The sequence below is a fragment of the Lissotriton helveticus genome, chromosome 3_1, assembly GCF_964261635.1.
Source record: "Lissotriton helveticus chromosome 3_1, aLisHel1.1, whole genome shotgun sequence".
Lineage (NCBI taxonomy): Eukaryota > Metazoa > Chordata > Amphibia > Caudata > Salamandridae > Lissotriton > Lissotriton helveticus.
The window spans coordinates 940600239-940622760 of NC_136061.1; the positions used below are offsets into that span (position 1 = coordinate 940600239).

Genomic DNA, 22522 nt, shown 5'->3' on the forward strand with positions numbered 1-22522 from the left:
ATTCCCACAATCACTAAATAATCAGCTTTTGAACCCGATCCGCGAGTGTACGACAGACCAAGCTTCTAATATATAAACAAAACAAAAAAAAAAAAAAAATTCCATTCCTGTACTAGATCCAATAAAAACTACTTGTTACTTTCTTCAAGCATGCATATGGGGAGGTTCAAATACATCAGCATTAAGAAATCATGTGTTGCCATACAAAAAGGTTCACCTGAGAAGGCAGCTACGTAAAGGTTCCTACACAGCTGAACACCCCATAAACAGTGCTGTTCTCTCATCAGGAGTATCCTATTAGCAACCTTTCCCTCCATTTAAAAATAGATAATCCAACATAAAGAGAAGGTTGGAGGGAACTCAGTGGACAATTAAGTCCTGCTTCCATGGAGCAGGCTAGGATACTGCATTTGTTGCATTAACAAGATTGTGTTTTGCAGTGAGGTTAACCTCACATGCAAAACGATTGAAATATTACTGATTCCCATGGATCGGATTACAAGCAGTATGTGTGGCGAGTGGCCGCTAATGTACATTGGATGTTCTTGCTACCAAGGCCTTCCCAGTTACCCCTTGATGGAAGCTAATAGGATCGGATCATGACATTTAAACCAGGATGGATAAAGATTTGTGGTCCAGGTCAATGGAATTTCTGGGACACACGTTTTATACTGAATGAACACAGAAAAGAAACGCGCGCACACACACACACACACACACTTATTAAATATCTATTGTTTTTGTATTACTGCTTCTTAGCTCCCACTTACTGGTTGTGCGTTCCCCGATGAGGGGTGGACTCTCCTTTCCACGGTTCACTGCGTAGATCTTAAATGTGTATGTGGTACCAGGTAGAAGCTCAGTCACCTCAGCAAAGGTATTCCTGCTGACCGGGAGCTGTTGGCCATCGTGACCTGGGAGATCAAGTGGATTCACAACCACGCGGTAGCCAGTCACTTCGCCCTGGGATGGAGTCCACATGATGGTTATCTTCACATCAGTCACTTCAACAAACTGCAGATCAGTAGGTGAAGGAACTTGCACTGAAAAGAGGGGAACAACAAGTTTTAGAACAAGTACATGGACAAGCACGTAGGAACAGGAAAAAAGGTGGAACAACAAGCAAGACGAGACAACCCTTCTGGCCTTTAAGGCCAGAGCCTCATATGTGAAGGACTCTTCACCAACCCATTTGGCTGACTTTTTCAGAGATCCATAACAGGACTAGTAACCACACCCTGGTACGCCTTTGAGAATTACAAAAATATATATTTGAAGTTATTGCCAAAAAGATCCTTTGGTCTTTGTAGACAACGGTTATAGGTTTACACTCTTAATGAGTTCTGGGGCAGTGTACAATACATACCACACGTATAGAGATGGTCTTTATTAAATGGGAATCCTCATGAAGTCCAATTTGCATATCCAAGATCAGTAGCAAAAGCAAAGCGTTGAGAAGCTAGCATGGAAATGTAAAGATTTTAGGTAAAATGGCTGACTGATCTGTGGGATATTTCCCTTCTGTAACGATGGCAAGATTACGTGTGCTCGACGGACCTTGATGTATGCCAACCTTCTACTGGCCTTTGAGACAGCAGTCCTTGAAAATGTTTTCAAACAACTCATTTGTGTCCTCAGATTGGACAGCCAGGCCCAGTAGGAGAAAAGCAAGGGAGATGGAGAGAACTGAGAGAATCTCATATTCCAATTTCAAACAATAATAAAATACATTACCAGTCTGTGCAACACCGGTGGTTTCTTGCTGAATGAATATGGGTGCGCTCTCTTGGTTCTCTTCAACAGCATAGATCGTGATGTTATACTGAACTCCTGGTAGCAGCTCGCTGAGGGTGACGGATGTGGCTGTATCAGGTAAATTGAGTTCTGTGCTGCTGCCCTCTACCGTAGGTGTGTACACTATTCGGTAGCCTACAAAGAGGAAATATTTGGGTGAATTACACTGTAGGAATGGTGATTATAGCAATGGTGATTATAGCAGACAAGAAGGCACTGAAGTTGATCTACTTCACAAACGTGAATTATTATTAGTCTGTTAAATTACTAATACCGAGAACGCCATTGAATTTTTCCTCATTGTAGTGATTTTGCACTGTATATATTGTGTGGTTTATGGAGCTCTTAGGGAGGCCTTTATCAAAATGTATACTTAAGACTTTTCAGAGCAGGTACAATCATTCCTCCTTCAACACATCATTGGAAGTAGAACCTGAGAAAGGGGCTGGTCAAGGGTCATTAATTGCCTGCAAAGACGCTTTCTCCAAATAGCATGAAAATGCATTAGAAAAAATATATATAATCAAACATGTTTGCTTATTTCATACCACTCCAAATTCAGAGGAAGTGTTCTGATAATAGGGCGGGCTTGATGTTACAATGTTATGGCTGGTTCTACACATTTGAACACCACAAAAAGAGATGAAGGACAGAATGCTTAGCAACAGGCATACAAGGCTTGGAGGCAAATTTGGGTATTCCCCGTCAAATGCAGTTTTGTTCTTATAATCGGCCGGAGATAGCAACTAAATACATAGGGTGGTGTTAACTAATTAAATAATCAAAACATTGAGTTCCTTTTAGGGCCTTAACAAGAGCAGGACATTTGAACACAAAACTATGATGTAGCATTACAGTGGAGGTAGTAAAGTCTGTTTATGTAAAATATAAAAATGGATTAAAATATTAGAATTTCAAATACAACACAGATCAGCTTGTGTGGTAACATTCATAATAAAAGTACAAATAAACCATGTAATGACAAATTCTGACAATAACACCAGTCCAATTGTGTGATGGACAGGATTCAAAGAAGCGCGCAAACCCCATACAATTACCAATGACTATGACCATATAGAACTATTCCCTTTTAAGCAAAATATTTACTGAACAAAAGTAATTACAAAAAAATATTTAAATAAAAATATGATTAAAAAAAGAATTCTACAATACCATCTCCCACGCCAAGCCCTTCCCAAATTTACCTGTAGGAACTGGTTCGATTTAACATTTTTGGGAATGCAATAGGAGTATTTTAGTCACACATTCATAGTTTATTATACAAATACCGAAACGATTAAACTATGGTCATTTATAGGCATGAAGTAGACGTGCTGCAATTTGCACTTGAACTTTTGTAGTGAATCTGCCTCATTTCAAAGCTGCCAAGTACAGGTGCTACAAAATCTAGGCCTACCCATTTCATCGTATAGAAGTCAAAGCTCTGAAGCGTTTGGCATTCTGTCATCTGTACCTACATACCCCTCCCCACCCCCCCGATAAGAAAGTGAACCATTATAGACAAGCCAGTGCTCGAAGCAATCATGATACATAAAAAAAATTAAACATTTTTAAAAAAAAGTCCAGCGGGCGAAAAACCCAGGTTTATTTATTTGTGAATGCATACCTGTGATTGGAGCTTGTGGTCGTGCCCAGCTGACAACAATAGAGGTGTCATCTACAGTGTCCACAGCATGCTGAGATGGTTTGTCAGGAGCTGTGAATACATTTAAAGGAGAGGAGGAAGCATGAAGTGCAGTGAAAAATTTAAAAAAAGGTAGGGGTATAAAAGAACGTCCAGGAAGTACACATTGCTTTAAATGAGTATTTGTCCAGCATTATCAGCTCTACCAAGTGTTTGCAAAGAGATTGGTATTATTGCTACAGGATCAATGGAACAAACTGTCCCCTTATGACTTATGCCACCATTGGTTTCCTGCCATTGGTTGAATTGCAAATTCACCAACTGGATCAGATTGGAACTGCTGAATGTGGGGAATGGTTTTTGGCTTCCCCTTTTTAGTAAGGACACCATTGAAATATGTTTTTTAAACACCTGTGAAATTCTAAGACTCAAACATAACATCCAGCTATCGACAATATATAGAACCTACTGCACTCTACACAACCAGTGTGTACAAAGATAGTACATCAAAAACCGCTGCACTCTTTTCCTAAATTCTTTCAAACATCCGTACTGCAGTCCTGTGCATTATAATGCTTCTAATTTTCCAATTTTTCCATGAGCTACTTTGCCAATACTTAATATCCTGTAAAGCTGCAGTTACTTTAGAAGCAGCGGTGACCATCTTTTGGCAATGGTGGCAAGTTTAACACTTCTAGCCTTGGCCAGAGACTCCAACATGAACACTCACAGCTAAGCACCTACATAGTAGAAGGCTAAATGATCTGCTTTAAAAATCAGTGAAAACATTCCCAAAACTCAAAAACAAGGCACCTCTTTTCAAGCAAGACAAGAAAACTTTAGGTGTCTAAGGCTCATTCAATACCCACTAACTACAATAAGAATTTAACGTTTACTCTGCTTTTTAATACAATACCCACACCATTACACAATTGTATCAGCAAACTAGTGACTGCAGTGTGCACACAAATAGTTATGTTTGGGTGAATACGGTCCTTCCTGAATATTCCTAGCATTAGGGTAATAGAAAAAAATACTTTGCATATATTTGTTTACAGGTCAAGGATGGGGCTTCTCGTTTACCAGGAAAGGCACTGAATTCTAACACTTTATAACTTTGAGAAAGTGAAGTTCACTTTTAATGGTTATGGGAGAATTTTGTTTTTTTTGTAGGATTTTTTAAAGAAATGTTTCTATACCCGTCAAGCATCTGCCAGCATGTCTGTGCTGGAGAGATCACCGCATCAATTAAGCAAACCGGTTGCAAGCATGGGAAAAATAAATGCAATTTAGAATATTTTTCACAACTCTGCATGTTACATTTACAGGTAACCGGCAGGGCAAAATGTCAAAAGACAACATGGACGCTGGCATTTATACACAAACCTGTAGTCTGAGTGGTGGATAGGATCAAACTTTGTCCTCCCTCTTCAGATAACTGGTAGACATTCACATTGTACTTGCGGCCAGGAAGCAGGTCTGGGATGCTCACAGAAGTGACTGAGTTAGGAAGGTCTGCATAATAGAAAGAAGTTTAGTTACTTGCACAACTGGTTGGTATTTTCTACTATGGTGCTTGCGGTATGTATGGAAGTGTTCTCATACCAAGGTACTGTTTCGTTTCGCCACCCTCACTCAGCTCATACTCAACACGGAATCCAGAAACTGTATCAGAAGCTGAAACCCAGGAAACCACAAAGCTGCTGGAAGTGATTTCGGTCACAGATTCCGAGGTGGAGACCAAAGGGGGCTGGGGCGTAGTCTCCCCACTCTCAGTGTGACCTGCAGGAGACAAAGAGGCATAAGAAGGATCCCAGCAAAGAGCTACATCATCTAGAATAAAACAGACACTACTACACAAAAAGCTTCCACCTAGGGCAGTGATCGGCTAATCGGAGAGAAATGCAACCACAAACAGAAATGTTTCTCATTGTTGATCGAGATAATAATTCAGAATTTATGCACACCCAAATAAACTGTGTGCATATCTTTCTAGGATCTCTATGAACCTAGGTCAGCTATGCACCCTACATCCATTTCCTGCAGCATCTACACAAAAGCAGATCTCCAAAGGATTTCAGGGTCCCTTATTTAGAGCAAAGTAATAATATTTACAAGGTATAAAGTATCAATGAAGACAGGGGTGGGAGGTTAAGGGATTTTGAATTTGCAGGAAAATGGCACAAGTAAAATGACATTGCTGGTATAAAAAGGATGCTGGCCTACGCTTTCTCTGCACTCAAGTACCATTTTACCAAACCCCCTCATTTCCACTACCTGACACATCTCCTCCCCCTGCACCAAACTCAATGGCTAAAGCCCTTTTTTTCTGCTCACTCTATATCACCACCCTGTTAAGCACTACCCTTTCCAACCCACATTCTCTTCAACATCGCCAAAGAAAAACCTTCTGAACCTTCAGACAAAGAATCACAAAATCTTCCCCTTGCACCCCCCCACCCCAAACCACCGGGTACCACACATTTTCACCTCATCCTTGCGGGGCCTTATCTCCACTACGATCCCACCTTATCACAGTTATCCAAATGTGCACGGAGCATACAAACTTACTAGATATGAGGGTGGTGGCTGTGGTGGTAAAGTCGAAGCGGGTGACCTCCTTCTGTCCAAACTGCAACACGCTGATAAGCTGTCCCTCATACACAATACCTGGTCTCAGGCCAGAGATGGTGTAAGAGTTCAGGTGTCCTGGAATAGAGGCCTGTCTCCAAGGACCAAGTTTATTTTTCTGAAGGGAGTGAAAACAGGAGATTTCAAAAAATTAAACAGTGAACAAAAGATCACTACAAGTAAGCTAAGAAAAACTGCAAAATGCATTAATGTCAAGAGGAAGATTAACTAGATTTTTCCACTTGCTCCAGAATCTTCAGCTCTATTAGGACACTGAAATACTAAACTTAGTCTAGAAAAAAACGCTGCACTAAAATCCACTGAACTAAAATGCCCATGAGAACCCGGATGGTTAAAGTATGCCACACATGCAGAAGAGTTTACAGGAAGATACAGCAAGAGTAAAGTGCCTGCTACAGAAATCCTAGAAGCCAAATCAACTCAGACAAAAATAAAACTAGCATTTGCAATGCAATTGATCTCACCTTTGGGACCTTAGAAGTATTTAGCAATGCAGCATATCATGGTGGGTACAGCAACATTTACTTTTTTATTGTGCACAAATCAGTGAAAGGGTGCCGTATCACAGATTATCACTAGGTGTCCCTTCTGACCTCTTTCCACCACATAAGGTACTGCACCCTGTGAGGGATCATGCTCAGCGACAAACAGCATTTCTAAAATACCAGCATGCTGCAACAAAAGCTATTCAATAAAAAAAGGTTTAAAAATGTATCCATGGTGCTTGAGCGGTTGCTTGAAGTTAAAGGCCTGGTCTCCATAAGCAGGGAGCAGGGCAAGAGGAGTGTAGACTAGGCAGGGTTTTGTTTTGTGGAGGGAAACAGCATGGCACGATGGAGCACCAAAGTTGCAAGTAAAAGATAAAGCGCAGCGCTTGTCAATCAGGTGCCACGCTGATAGAAGTATTTTTAAGTTATTTATTTAAGAAATTAGGTGGGAGAGCGGTGCAGAACAAAAGAAAGGTCCGGCTGCCATACTTAAAGATAAATCGCGGTATGTAGTGCTGCACCAAAATAAATAAAATACATAAAAAAATACCATTAGTGTATGTGGGGGAGGGGTTGAGTCGGCCGCTGTCGGCAAGGGGTAACTTTGTGCTTATTAAGCAAGTACTGCTCTGCAATTGTAAATGAAACCGAGTAAGAGCACATGTTACATCCCAAAAGGACTGTCCCTCTTACAAGGGCAGAACAGGAGGGACTAAGCAAACTGACAATAACATTTTCTTTTCTTTTTTTCTACAAAAGACAACTGAAACATGAGCGGAGCTTAAAGACTATACCGTGAACATAGTTTTGCGAGCTGCACAGAAGAAAAGAAAGACGCAGCCGCCATGGTTATTAAAGATGATGGGTCATATGTAGTGTCACCGTGCAGTGAAGCTGCAGGGCTGCTTGCAGAAGCAGGAGTTTCCTGCCTGCATCAGCAGCTAGGAGCTTGTCATTAATAAATTAGTGCTCAGAAACTGTAAATACAACATACTGAGTAACATGTAACCAGGGCAGTCCTAATGGGAAGTTACATGAGAAAAGGCAGAACTGAGGAGGAAATACTAAACCTATTAACTAATCAAAAGCCACCATTTACAAAGACAGTAACCGGAGCCATTTGAATAGATGGGTCAGAAATTAGCAGAGCCTAAATAAAGTCCATACCTGAAAACAACATGTCTCAGAGACAGAGCAAGTGCAGCCTAGGCGAGACCTAACAAGGCATTTATTGACTGTACTTGAATGAGAAAAAACTCAGTGAACCAATACCATAAATTTCCTCAAGGTCTAAAACACTGCAGGGGAATCATTTGAAGATAAGTTACTCCCATCCGATTAACCTGAAAGCGTTCACAGGGTACAGTATGAATCTTTTGCTATAGATAAACATTCATCACCAGCAACCAGACTTCTGGTTGGTGTCATGGCAAAAACAGGATGCTCTTTGACCAAACAGCACAAATGTTCTCTTAAGGGACTGAAATTAGGTTTCATGTACTTGCATGTATCAGGTACCTAATTTTATCTGGTCAAGCTACCTCCATAAAAATGCACACCCAGACTAGACTCAGTTCAATAAACAAAGCTGAGAAAGTAAGGACACAGACAGTTGTAGGTCAATTGCCTAGAAAATTGCAGACTATACCCCAAAGTACAATCACTTTGGGGAGAGGAATGGGGAGGCTCACTGCTCCATTCTTACGGCTGCTCCAGCTTAAACTGTAACGTATAGTTTACCTGTCGGTGTCGTTTTGTAGCTTGAAGACTTTTGGATTCACTATGCTGTGCATTTTTCCGCCATCTAGTGGTTGGGCCTGGAATTGTAGTCTTTGCCTCTTTTCTCGTGGCCCAGGTGGGCATCGACCCACCACCATTTGGTGTCCTTTGTGACAGACGTTCTTTCTCCGGAAGCTCCCACCTTTGATAGCCATCTTTGGATTATTTTTTCTGTTGTGTGTTATTCTGGTTTTCCTCTTATATTCTAAAGTCTTCTTCATCTTTTTAATCCCTTTCCTCCGGTCTCATCTTTCTAGCGGAGGAGGGTGGGTTCACTAGTGAATCCAGAAAGTCTTCAAGCTGCAAAACTACACTGACAGGTAAGAAACTATGTTTTGGAGCGTGAATATTTCTGGATTCACTTTTCGGTGCATAGACTTTGTAGCGGTTTGTCCTTATTGTGGTGGCTAGTGGAAGATGAGCACTGGTTACTGAATAGGTGTTGTAAGACCTTCTGTCCCACTTGCGCTTTGTTCATTTGGATATCTACACAGTAGTGCTTAGTGAACGTGCGCACTGAAGACCATATGCAGCTTGGCAAATGTCTTGAATTGATGTGTTAGCTAGAAACGCAATTGTTGCTCCTTTCTTCCTTGTTGAGTGAGCATGAGCTGCTCCGTGTAATAGTTACCCAGTTTGTTTGTGGCATAGTTGTATGGCTTGGGCAATCCACTGTGCAGTGGTATTTTTGGTAACTGGTCGTCCCCAAAAACTGTTGGCGAAGGAGACAGTTGCTTTGCCTTTCAGCACTCCTTTGTCCTTTCTATATAGTGCATCACCGCCCTCCTGGCGTCCAGTGTGCAGCACCCTTTGTGCTTGGTTTCTGGAAAAACTAGGTATTTGGATTGTTTGATGTGGAACCGTAACACCACCTTCGGCATGAAGTGTAGGTCTGTTCTCATTACAATCCTATCACTGTGTATCTACAGGTAGGGCTCTTTAAGTGTTAACACCTGCAACTCACTTACTCTTCGTAGTGATGTGAAAGCCACTAAGAAGGCAGTCTTTAGCATGAGCATGTGCAGTGTAGCCTTGTGGATCGGCTCAAATGGTGCCTTTATTAATTGAGTTAGCACTACGTTGAGGTTCCATGCTGGTGCTGGCATTCTGTTTGAAGGTGCGATTCTCTTTGCTCCTTCCAGAAATCTTTTAACTACTTGGGAGGTGAAGAAACTTGTTTCTCCTCTTGTGTAAGCCATTATCGACGCCAAGTGTACCCTTAGGGATGTGTAGCTTAGTTTACTTTACAGTAGCTGCGTTAAGTACTTTACTATGTAGACTCCTTTGTAATTTTCCTTTGCATTTCCTTGTGGTAGGTATTCTTGTCTCCCTGAGCACTGCCATTGTGCTCGCTGGTAGTTTGATGTGCACAGACTCTAGGTCCTCAGGAGCCATGCCACTAGGCTGGGGCTCTCTGGGTGTAGCACCCTTCTGTTCTGCATGGTTAACAGGTCCCTCCGTTTGGGGAATCTGTGTGCTGGTGCATGCGCCATCTCTATTATTTGTGAGAACCATGACTGTCTGGCCCACTGAGGTGCTATTCGTATCAGCAACATGTTGCTGATCCTGCATTTGCTGAGTATCCTGTGTATCGGTGGTGTCAGTGGAAAAGTGTATGCAAGTGTCTTTGACCAACTTATCCATAGCGCATTCCCTTGTGACCGATGGTCTGGTTGGATGCAAAGTGTTGGCATTTTGGTGTGTTGCAAATAGGTCTATTTGCGGTGTACCCCACTTCTGGAATACTCTATTTCCTGTTGGTTTAACTCCCTTTCGTGGGATGCTGAAGTCTGTCTGCTTCCACATTGTCCTTCCCCGGGAGATGTATTGCTAGCAGGTATATCTTTAGTAGGATGGCCCATGTCCATATTTCCTGGGCTCGCCCTGATAGTGCTACTGATTGTGTTCCCCCTTGTTAGTTGATGTAGAACATGGTTGTGATGTTGTCTGTTTGGATGAACACCCTGTTCCCATACAGCTCCTTCTGAAAGGCTTTTAAGGCTAGGAACACGGTCTCCAGTTCCAGGTAGCTGATTTTCTTGACTGCATCCTGCTGAGACCATAGCCCCCTCACCTTCAGTTTGTTCATGTGCACGCCCCACCGCAGCTGGGAGGCGTCCGTTGTGATGGTCACTGTTGGAGTTGGTTGTGTGAATGGTTTCCCCTGTGATATGTTTTCCTTGTTCCACCACGCTATTTCCTGGTGCACTGCGCGTGCGACAACCACTAGTTCTTCCCAACTCCCTGTTGCCTGTGACCATTACACATGAGAGCATTCCAGGAAGAGATACAGCAGCAGTCTAATATTTTGGACTAGGTGAATGCATGACACCATCATTCCCATCAGCTTGCTCACAGTCAGTAATGAGGTGTTTCCTTCAGTATCGCCAGTGTTCTCTTCCTGCTGGGGAACACTTTGGCCAGTATGGTGTCAATCTCTGCCCCTAAGAATATCTTGATTTGCTCCGGTTCTATTGACGATTTTTTCCAATGTATTGAGAAACCCAGTTGTGTCAGTATGACCTGCTGGTTGGGTTTGCATTGGCTGTAAGAACTTGCCTTAACGAGACAGTCGAGATCGGGGTATACGTGTATTCCTTGCCTTCCTAGTTGTGCTGTGACAGCTGCTAGGCCCCTTGGGGCAGATTGGAGTTCGAATGCCAGTACTGTGAACTGGAAGAGACTTTGGTTGATCACAAACCTCAGTAGACGTTTGTGGTTGACGGGGATGTGCAAGTATGCGTCCTTTAAATCTCTAGTTGCCATGTAACCCCATTTGTGGTATTACCTCTTGTAGGGAAGTAATTTTGAACTTCAAGTCTTTATGAATGTGTTCAAGAACCTTAGATCTAGGATAGGTCTTAGTGTTTTGTCCACCTTTGGCACGAGGAAGTAAGTTGATCAACCCCTTTGTTCCTCCGGTTGTGCGGCTGTTGAAAATGACAATGTATATGTATATAAGCGGCGTTCATTTGTGTTCACAGTACCCCTTGTTGTAAGCAGAACGGATATCGCTAAATGCTGACTGTTATCCCGCCAGCATAGACCCATGCGCACACGTACAAGACAGCCATTTTAGGCACCATGGCCTCTCTGCCCGTTTGTTAAACCCACGGCACCCCTCCCCGCGCGCACTGCTCATGCATCAGCCACAAGACCCTCTCCCTCTGTGTGACCCTGCTCTAGAAGTAGCACTCCTGCTTGACCCACACCCCCCCCCCCCCATTTCCTCCCAGGAACAACCTTCCCCTCAGCTGACAAACCCCCCCCTCCTCCCCCGGCTACACTTGACCTTTCGACCCGGTCCCAAGTCCTAAGACCAAGCCTCGTGGGTGTACATCCCCCTTTTCCCAGCCCAGCACAACAAAACCGTGATACACCAGCCAAAGTGCACGATCTTATCGCCTGCCCAACCTTTGATCTGATCATCCCCTCGTGTCCGGTAGGAATGTCCGGCTGAGAGATCACAATCCCTTATTACATTCAGGAGGGGAGGATGACATCTGAGCGACTGGTATGGGAATAGGCCTGAGGCTTGGATTCCAAGCATACTTTGTCCTATTTTCAAAGCGTCTTTATTGCAATAAGGAATGTTTGTGCATCATAAACATGTGTATAAAAGACGAAGCCTCAGAGAAACTTGGCAGAGCACCTCCTGAAGACACTATGCGAGTGTCCGAAATGACAGGCTCTCCTCATGAGAAATAAAACTCTATTCTTGTTTTCCTGCTTCCAGCGCCAGTCTCTTTATTTGGTAATTGTTCAAGATGGGAACTAAGAAGCGTCCTGCGCCAGCAGCCTGGGCATCAGGTGCGTTATGGGCTGACTTTTCCACAATTGGCGTCCCAACGCGGGGTCCATCAGCGACATGAGGTCCGGTAAGAGAGGTCCAGACGATGGGGTGAACATCTAAATGATTGGAGTATACCTGCCTTGAGAGGGCCCTCGTCCGGCTGCCGATTGAATGAACTTCACCGATTCTGAACGGACCTCTCTCAAGTGACCTACTGTCCTGACTGGAATCCCACAGGAATGCTGCGGTAAAAACATGGAGAAAGAACGATTGGGCGCTGGAAAAAGGAAGGCGAAGAATTGCCCACACGGTCCGGTCCGGGTAAGATTAAGTAGGACGTCTTTACGTCCGATTGGTAGGATGGCTTTATCCATCTGATTGATTGTATTTGAAGTATTGGTTCTTTGAGACATTTTCTATTTGCAAACAGCGATGAATAGGAACGTTCCTCTCTCTTTGCAAATAGTTAAGGATAGGTAATGCAGACGTTTGTCCCCCATTGTAATCCGTCATGCCTATTTTTTCTCCCCATTGATTGTTGGTTATCGATTTTTATCGATTATTGCTCTTTGAGATATTCTCTGTCTGCAAACAGGGAAGAATAGAAATATTCTGCCCCCCTTTTTTTGCAGATAGTGAAGGATAGGTAATGCAGACTTTTGTCCCCGTTGTAATCCGTCATGCCTGTTTTTCTCCCCATTGATTGATTGTCTGGACATTTATTGTTCAAGGAATAGTTCTTTTGAGGTATTGTCTGTTCGCAAATAACATAGAAAGGAAATATTTTGTCTAAATCTTTGCAAGTGGTGAAGGGTAGGTAATGCGGACCTTTGTCCTCCGTTGTAATCTCTCGGGCCTATCTACTCCCCACTAATTGGTGAACTAGTTCCACCCGGACCATTTATTAGAGGTAGGTCATCTGGCTTGATCAGAGGGCACCCCTAATAAAAAGGACATATGCAATAATAATGAAGTAATCACCGTATCCTGTTAACAGAAACTTTAGCATGAAACACGATAGGAATAAAAAGGGAAGAAAGAAAGAAAGCAAAATCAGTAGGCCACTGATGAGTTTTTTTGATTCCACTGCAAATAGGAAAACGTTAGAAAAAATCTCACGATAAAACACATGATTTCGCCAGAAATAAGAAACGTTAGAAATAAGCCCGTAATAAGAAACATGACAATGGTGAGAGAAGCCAAGCTTGACATCACGGCAGCCACGAGGCAACAAGGCTTCGTCACCCCTCACTGCTCCAAACATGTCTGCCCCACCGCCTGCCACGCCCCAATAACGGTAACATGAGATAGATACAAGTCAACAGATACCTACCCCCATTCTGGAAACTCCCGAAATGCAGCAGGTTCACGGCTACGCCCATCCGGAAGACGAGATCTTCGGCACGTGTAGGGCGGGTCCTGCTGCCAGCCGTCGGCCGGAGGTCATCGAGTAAGGTGGGAAGAAGAGCCGAGGCCGACGGGGTCCGGCCGTCCCCGCTTCTTCAATAATGGCTGCGACAACGCTGGGGGGGGGATGTCTTGCTCGTGCCACCGACCCCCCCCTCGCATCTGCTGGTCCAGCCACGGCTTGGTAGAAGCTCCCCGGTCGGCCCTGAAGCGGCGCCTTGCAGGCCAATGGGGGGGGGGATGTCTTGCCTATGCCTCCGACCCCCCCCTCTCTCATCGCCTGGTCCGGCCATCATGTATATTAGCGCCGAGGAAAACGGCGTGGGGTGCGCTGGGAGGGAGAGGCGGCGCGAACGAGCCTCTCCCACCTCCCCAGGTGGAGGCCCCCAGCGGCACCCCCAACGCTCCACTCACCCGACATGGGTTCGCCCACTCGTAAAATGGCGGACGATCCTGCTGGAGCGGGCCCGGGGTGAAGAGATGGCCCGGTTGCTTGTTGATTAAGAAACGAGTCCCACCATCATAAAAGTTCTCCTCGACCTTGAAGATTCTATAGGAGCCGCGGGGGTCCCCGACCCCCGCAGATACCCCCGATGGGGAATGACTGCCATGATTGCCCGCGGAACGATGAAAATGTAGCCGCGGGACGTCGGCGCTCCCATGCTGACGCCAGCCTCAATTTGAATGACTAAAATCCTGCAGACTACAGTTTGGATCAGTTCCGGTGAAAAACCCAGTATGACCCGGTAGGGAAAAAGGTTGCCTCCCTCCCCCTCTTTTTTGACTGATGGTTCATACTGCCGATCCTTTCTGTTGCCCTTTAACGGAACTTTTTGGACTGCCGAAAGAGGCTCTGGGCCAACCACGAGTTGGTGGAGATTTTGACTATGCCTGGATCTGCCTGGCTGCACCCAAAATGGCGCTGGTACAAATGAAACTTTCAACTCCTTGTTGTACCCAGATTGCTCAACCTTGGTGTCATGAAATATGTATACAGTTTAAAAAAAAAAAAAAATGAATTGATATGGGATGGGTACTGATTATGTGTTCGGACAATGAATTGAAGTGAGATAGGTGCTGATTGAACATTCGGACAATGAATTGTTGTTAAGTTTGGCGCATCATGATTATTGAAAGTTCGAATTTCAACACTTATGATACTTGCTTACACTCAAGTTTCGATATGATTTTATTGCACTGGTCGCACTTTCATTATGAAATCAACGACCACCGACTCCATTAGGTTTTCCACTAATAAGTATCCCCACATGTACAGTTCTGGCCGGCCCACGGGGTTGTAGGCCCGTATTTATGCACCGACATTTTTTATTAAAGATTTTTGGAGAAAACGTACGTAGTTGTCATGTGTAAATTGGTAAGTTTCGAATAAATGACCACTGTTTCCGATATAACTGAATTACAGGTGAAATGGCGCAGCTCGATTAGTTAAGGGTTAAAAAGTATAGTACGCAGAAATATTGCAAATATGAATGGTACAGGTTTTTGTTGTATGTACTTTGCATATTCTTGTACAACCTAAAGCAACCGCTAAAAGATCCTGGTATTTAGCCTATACTTTATATGCCACCTGTATCAGGAAGATTGTGCTAAAAATGCCCCTAAGTCGCCCCGAAGGAGTGCCACCTGGCCTCCCTGCATACGATCCATAATACCACACTTGGGTGACCTATGCTATCCACCGGCTTCCGATAATCATCTCTCCCACACTAAAAGGTCCACCTGGGCTCAAACGCCAAACTGGCAAGGACTGCGTTCTGTGGAGATAGGCCGAGTATGTAGTAAGTAAAAGCCTTTTCGGGTTTATGCGCGCTAATATGTTTCTAAATGCTGCCCCCGCCCCCCTTCTTTTTCCCTCTTTCTGCAGGTCACATTGGAACGTCGATTAACATACGAAGAAGAAAATGGTGATCTAGCGGACGAAGAGATGGGAAAAAGGGGTTCGATTATGGTGCCTACACACGATGAGCGAACAATGCCCTGAACTTAGTGCTTGGGAGGACAGCCTGAAGCGAAAAATACAAAATGTGACTTCGCTTGGCACCCCGAATAATACAACCAAAAATGACGTGCACTTATGATTAAGCATTCTACACTTAACTAAATAGGGAAAGTTTAAAAGAATATTCTGAGGTGAGGTTTACTCTAGTACCCTCCGCTTGGAGGACTAGGAATGTTTGGAAATTACTACATCCTTTCCGCACCCTCATGGACCGGAAACTCAAAGCTGCCCTATTGTTCCCCCAACTGACACCCACTGTTGCCTCAGCCTGAAAACACATTAGCCCGACCAGGTTAGTTCTTGACCGGTTGCCAAAGGCGTAAGCGTGTACAACCACAAAGACCAGTAAAGGCAGCCGACAAGAAAAGAAAAAGGGTAAAAAGAGATTAGATGCTAAGGATGCGCAGCATACAGGAAGAGATCATTATGGCCAATAACGGTTATATGTCTTGTATTTTTGTATATAATACGTGTACTGTCTCCCTCACCTGAGTATGTGTGTACGTAATGTATGGATCTACGTCATCCCTCTGCCTGTGTTTCCATATTACTTAACCCCTGTTGTTCTGTGTTGTGTGTGCACTGAATGGCCCATTATTGTACACGTCTCTCTTTCTCTCTCCGTGTCATACGTGTACAGAATGGACCATTTAGAGTGCGCTCTCTCTCTCTCTAAAGTCCCCCTGTTCCCTCTTTCCTTGTATGGTAACGTTGTGCCCCCCCGGCACAAACGTAATTGGGCCTCCTCGAACACAAAGGTGTTCGGCAAAAATTGACAGGAACTAAAATGATTGTGACTTGCCATATTACTACCTCTCCTTTCTGCAAAACGATAGAACCCGAGTTGGTAATGAAGGAAAGGACAGGTAAGACGACTGATGTCCCCTAATCTGGCCTTTTTATAGGGGGACTATAACGTCAATGGTCTTCTGTTTTCCAGCTCGTTAGAAATACAATTCACAATGCCCAGATTACCTCACCCCTCTGCACTTAAGTGCGGATGTCCAAAGCGTCCCCGCTTCCCCCGATTAACCCCAGCTTCATGTCAGCTACCCTCGAAGCGTAATTGATGACCTTGATTAACGGTCACTCCCCAAGAAAAGCATGTTTTACATCTGCCCCCCCCTCTCCCTTCTTCATGACGATAACGCCCCTGCTTGCAAGAGTTAGCCGACCCCAAAGGGAAATGTAAGATTGTCGGTACTTGGGGGGGAAAAAAAAAAAGAGAGAAAAAAGGGCGAGTCTCTACATAAGGACTCGATCTTGAGTTTGATATAATACACTGTGTATAAAAGTCCAATTTCTCTCCACATACATCACGAATGAGCGCCAAACAGGTTTATGAATTCAATGATAATGCCCTCCTACATACTCCATAAGTGATGACATCCGACTGTGACCGATGAACTTATCCCCCACCTACTTAGGAGTGGGGACGGAATTGAAATATATAAATGTCTTCTCCTGCCAGTTTTTCTAAAACTTGTTTTATACCCATTCAAAGATACAAGCACCGGAGGAGAGGAGCTGGACGTGACGCACAGCCTGGCCACAGATCATGAAGCACGTGTGACAGCGACCAAAGGTGGAGTCACAGAGCAACGAGACGCGGGACGAGGCACCACTCTCAAACTCGGCAGATTAAGGAATGAAGGGCTGCCTTGAAGCCCTCGGTTTGCTGACCCACTCGTGCCTGAAGTCCCCGTCCCTTTTTGAGCCCAACTGATGGGCCTGCCTGCTCGTCGACCTTTGCTCCTTTGGTCCCTTTGGTGTGCTCAGAGATCTGATCCCACTCCTCCCTCTCTTCCCTTGATTATTCAACAACATCACCCTTTTCGCATAAACTTTTGACTATAGAATGAGGTTTTGCCACGAAAAAAAAAAAAGGAAAGACACGCAGGTGCCCAGCATGAGGCACCCCTAAGAAAATCAGTTAGGAAACAGGACTGTGATCTAACAGCAGAGGACTGATCGCACCCTGCATGAGGCACCCCTAAGAAAATCAGTTAGGAAACAGGACTGTGATCTAACAGCAGAGGACTGATCGCACCCTGCAACGTGTAAGGATGAATCCGAGCTGGACCTATAGCTCCACCGCCGGTGCTCAACAGCACCAACAAAAGAAGACGGACTCTGTTAAAAAGACATTGTGACAACGACCCCCCCCCCCTTTTCCTGAACTTTCTACTCACCCCCTTGACTAATTGCTTGTATCGAATTGAATCCCTCCCTCAACCATTTTGTATTGCTTTCTAAAATGTTTCATCGATCACTCATGTATTTAGTTTTCCAAAAGTCCCTTATAGCACTGACAAGACCCGAAGGTATCAGAGCACTTTCTACTGTATGTTGATGTCACCGGAGAGAAAGTCAGAACCTGATTCTATAATATGTCTGAACCTTTTTCTTGATTTACACCTACTAAGTATTATATCGATCTCTAGACTTGTATGAAGAACCCAACAAATGTAAATTCACATGTACCTCATTCTGCCTATCGTATCGACTATATAGAACTGAACTAGCTTATGTAAAAAAGCGGCGACTGTTGAAAATGACAATGTACATGTACATAAGCGGCGTTCATTTGTGTTCATAGTACCCCTTGTTGTAAGCAGAACGGATATCGCTAAATGCTGACTGTTATCCCGCCAGCATAGACCCATGCGCACACGTACAAGACAGCCATTTTAGGCACCATGGCCTCTCTGCCCGTTTGTTAAACCCCCGGCATCCCTCCCCGCGCGCACTGCTCATGCATCAGCCACAAGACCCTCTCCCTCTGCGTGACCCTGCTCTAGAAGTAGCACTCCTGCTTGACCCCCCCCCCCCCCCCCCAGGAACAACCCCCCCCCCCCCCCGGCTACACTTGACCTTTCGACCCGGTCCCAAGTCCTAAGACCAAGCCTCGTGGGTGTACATCCCCCTTTTCCCTCCCAGCACAACAAAACCGTGATACACCAGCCAAAGTGCACGATCTTATCGCCTGCCCAACCTTTGATCTGATCATCCCCTCCTGCCCTCGTGTCCGGTAGGAATGTCTGGCTGAGAGATCACAATCCCTTGTTACATTCAGGAGGGGAGGATGACATCTGAGCGACTGGTATGGGAATAGGCCTGAGGCTTGGATTCCAAGCATACTTTCTCCTATTTTCAAAGCGTCTTTATTGCAATAAGGAATGCTTGTGCATCATAAACATGTGTATAAAAGACGAAGCCTCAGAGAAACTTGGCAGAGCACCTCCTGAAGACACTATGCGAGTGTCCGAAATGACAGGCTCTCCTCATGAGAAATAAAACTCTATTCTTGTTTTCCTGCTTCCAGCGCCCGTCTCTTTATTTGGTAATTGTTCAAGATGGGAACTAAGAGGCGTCCTGCGCCAGCAGCCTGGGCATCAGGTGCGTTATGGGCTGACTTTTCCACACGGCACGCTCAATCGCCGCCTTGCTGGTTAGTTCTTGCGCCTCTAGTCGCAAGAGCGAGAGTTCCTTCACAGAGTGTGCCTTGCTTCTTGGTTTTCTGTTTGGAGGTTGTTTTTTAAGCTCTATACATTATCCATATTGCACGATGTTTAGTATCCATTGGTCTGTAGACATTACTCTACTCCTCGATGAATTCTCTTATTCTGCCCCCTGCTGGTGTGTGTTCGAGGTACTGCTTGTCGTGGACAGTCCGGTTGCTGCTTTTTCCAATGTCCTTGTGCCCACCCAGAGGTGTTGTGTGGGTGTCGCTTTTTTCATAGCCTTATCGTGTCAATGACCATCTACACAATAGAGAATTTAGATTCTTAGATATAAAGACAGTGTGGTTAGGAATCACTACAGTGCCTTTTTTCTTCCCGCAGAGCGGGGCCTCCCTCCTGAGCAACCTGACAGGTAGAGGTGAGGCTGGGTTATCCAACAATTGTGGGCAAGTCCATAATGCTTATAAAAAGATATAAGGCAATATTTAATTGTGACATAGTGACAGAGCACAATGCACAGTTTAACGTGATAAAATTGGTTTGAATTGCCCTTTCTTTTATTCCTTTTCTCTCCTTCACTTCTGAAAACCACCTCTGCATCGGATGTTTTCTTCCACAGATATCCAGAGTATGGCCTGACACAAGCAATAGAACTGAGCAGGAATACTGGTGGTGTATTAAAATTTAAAATGTACTTTTATTATTTCTTACACTAACTGCAGCAGCATTTTATAAATATCTGGTCCTGAAGAAAGCCGCTGATACAGAAATTGATCAACAGGCTGAAACATGTTGACCTATCACTAACAGTGGTTTATATCCATACCACTGTGCTGTTACATTTTAATCCTGTCAGGTAGAACACCATAATAAAGTTAATTGGTGATCTATCTAGGCAGTTTTAAATCACACCCTTCCTTCACACAGCGCTGCAATACACCGCACTATAACCCAATAGCACACATATGGGATTACCATCCTACTCCATAGAAAACTCAAAACATCTCTCAGCTCCTTCCTTAAGTCTTGAAGTAGTAGCTCCCAGTGGTGACTAGGTTTTCCCCACTGGTAAGGAGGACCCATATGATGAAGCATGTCACCCTCGGGTGAGTGAGGGGTCTTATCCTTACGGGATGCCTTCCCCTGTGTTATAACACATTTGATAGATGAGAGAGAAATAAGGGCTATTTTTCAACACTGTATACACATGTGAAAGACTGTAGGTGTATATTGTGGTTTTTGAGAATCTAAGTCACCACCTACAGCAGACCTGCAGGTTGCTGAATATTATGTTTGAGGGCATATCTACATGAGCAGCTATGTCCCAGTGCTGGTCAGTTCCATTACGATCAGTACAAGTGTCCAGGGAAGCCATCTTAAGACAAGTTCCATAGCTACATGATGGCTTCACTGAAAATGAAGGATGTTGGTATCAAACATTTCATACTGGTAAACTCACACTGAGGCCAGTGTTGAATGTAAGACCACATGCATCCAGAGGGCACCTTAGAGGAGTCCTCTGAAAATCTACCCGCCTCTGGTATACTTACAGACTGGTTTCTGCCAGCCTGCCCCCTGACACTGTTCTGACCTCCTAGAGTGAGAGCCTTTACTCTCAGGAGAATCAGAACAAAAACCTGTCATTGAAGAGTGTGTAACACCCCCGCCCACAGGATGACTTACTGGGATTAGCCTCCTAGGGCAGTCAAGCTTCAAAGAAGCCGCCACCTTTGGAATGCGAATCGGGCTCCCCTGACACCCCCACCCACCACACCCATCCAGAGCCCCCTTGGCACCTGGACAGGCAGGAAAATTAGCAAGTCAGATAGGCATGCCACCTCAAGGCTAGTACCACCCCTAAAGTGTGCTACAGGGAGGGTCAGGATTTTCCTGAAGTAGCCATCTTGGAGATGGCATACGTAAGCATTCTGAGAGAGGGTTATGCCCACTTCCCATACGAAGTGGTCATATAGGGGGCAAAGTGTCCCAAGGGTCAGCCCATTGGCTACTACCCAATACGTCCCGAACACCCCCAAGTTCAGTATAGGGTAGCCCCTGGCACCAGAGAAGCAGATCCTGACTACCTGCATAGAAGTAGGACACAAAGAGCCGCAAATACTGAAGAGAGCAGCAGACTTGGCCCCAGCCCTGCTGTCTTGTCTGCTGTTCTATCAATAAAGAGGGCTCGTTCTGCAGTGGTGTGCCTCCAAAACAGAGGACTGCTTGCCTTCAATAAAAACCAAGATCTCCCGAAGAAAAGTGGACCTGTTTTCTGCATCCAGCAGAAACTCCAAAACAACTGGGACCTCCAGAACTGCCAAAAGCTGCCACCAGGTACCCGAATTAACCATTGCACCCGTAGACCACCGGCCCGAGTTTAAGTGGGCCACCAGTGTCAACAAGGTTCCGCCCAGCCCTCCAGAGCTACAGTCCGTCATGGTTTTAGCCCCTCCTAGACTCAGACGTAGTCTGCAGTCTCTGCATGCAGACCCAACTGCTACTGGTAAGAAAACCAGACGGCTAAAGTCACCTCTGCATCCATCCATTGCCCCATGGCCGTGTAAGAGGATCCAAGGTGTCCCAGAGCATTACAAGACTAACTCACCTGTTGGTTCAACCCTACTGACCTTTTAGCTAGAGACTGCAGCTTATTTTCGCAGTGACTGGGCGCCCAATGCTGTTTTTGTACTCTGCAACTGGCCGCCCCATGCAGTTGGTGCTGCCTTGGACCTTGCCCGCCATTCACCATAAACTCCTGTAAATTGGTCTAGTAAGTCGCTGTACTATACCAGTTTCAGAACTTGTTTTTCATTCCATAGGGTAACATTGCAGAACTCAAATTGCACTGTGCCCACTAGTGACCAGAATTTACATTTAAATACGTACTTACCTGAACGATTTTTCTCCGATGCGTAGCCATGTATGAAGTTTCTTGCTATTTTTATAAATTGGTGTCGATCTCCCCCGAGTTGTGCATGTCATTTACTAATCACTGTGTGTACTTACAAATGTCTTGCACTCCGCTCTACCCCCTAATAGAGCACATTGGGATTGGATAGGGAACCCATGGACTCCTTACACGGTATATCAGATTTTTGATATATCACATGAAGAGCCAGCTGCCTACATCTGAACTTACCAGATCTCAGTCCCAAGAAGCAACCCAAAAACGTTCATCAGGAACAAAACCGAACTAGAAGTTAGGACTAATGCCCATAAAAATGACAGAACGGATGCTCAGTTGTGATACTAGTGCACACTGATTATCACATGTAATTCGTCATTTGCAAGTAACTATTGAGGCAAGACCTCAGGTTCTCCAGGGTTAAAAAGAATACACACCATAACATTACTTGTATAATACACAAACCTAGCAATTGAGTTTGTTTGAAAAAGTAACCGCATTTACTAGGGTGCTGCACTATTATATCAGACATATGTACCCAAGTCTAATGACCGAGGTTAGGATGGCACAAAAAA

At 44.7% G+C, this 22522-nt stretch overlaps 1 protein-coding gene across 6 annotated transcripts in view; it reads right to left on the bottom strand.

Moving 5' to 3' along the window:
- Positions 1-22522, bottom strand: part of FN1 (fibronectin 1) — a 150554-nt gene that overhangs the window by 70584 nt on the left and 57448 nt on the right. For all 6 annotated transcript variants that reach the window (XM_078681304.1, XM_078681302.1, XM_078681301.1 and 3 more), the window contains exons 14-19: positions 6011-6188; positions 5045-5221; positions 4826-4954; positions 3422-3511; positions 1735-1929; positions 771-1043 (exon numbers count right to left, since the gene is read on the bottom strand). In XM_078681304.1, the coding sequence (XP_078537430.1) occupies positions 771-1043; positions 1735-1929; positions 3422-3511; positions 4826-4954; positions 5045-5221; positions 6011-6188 (1042 nt within the window). The remainder of the gene's footprint in view (positions 1-770; positions 1044-1734; positions 1930-3421; positions 3512-4825; positions 4955-5044; positions 5222-6010; positions 6189-22522) is intronic.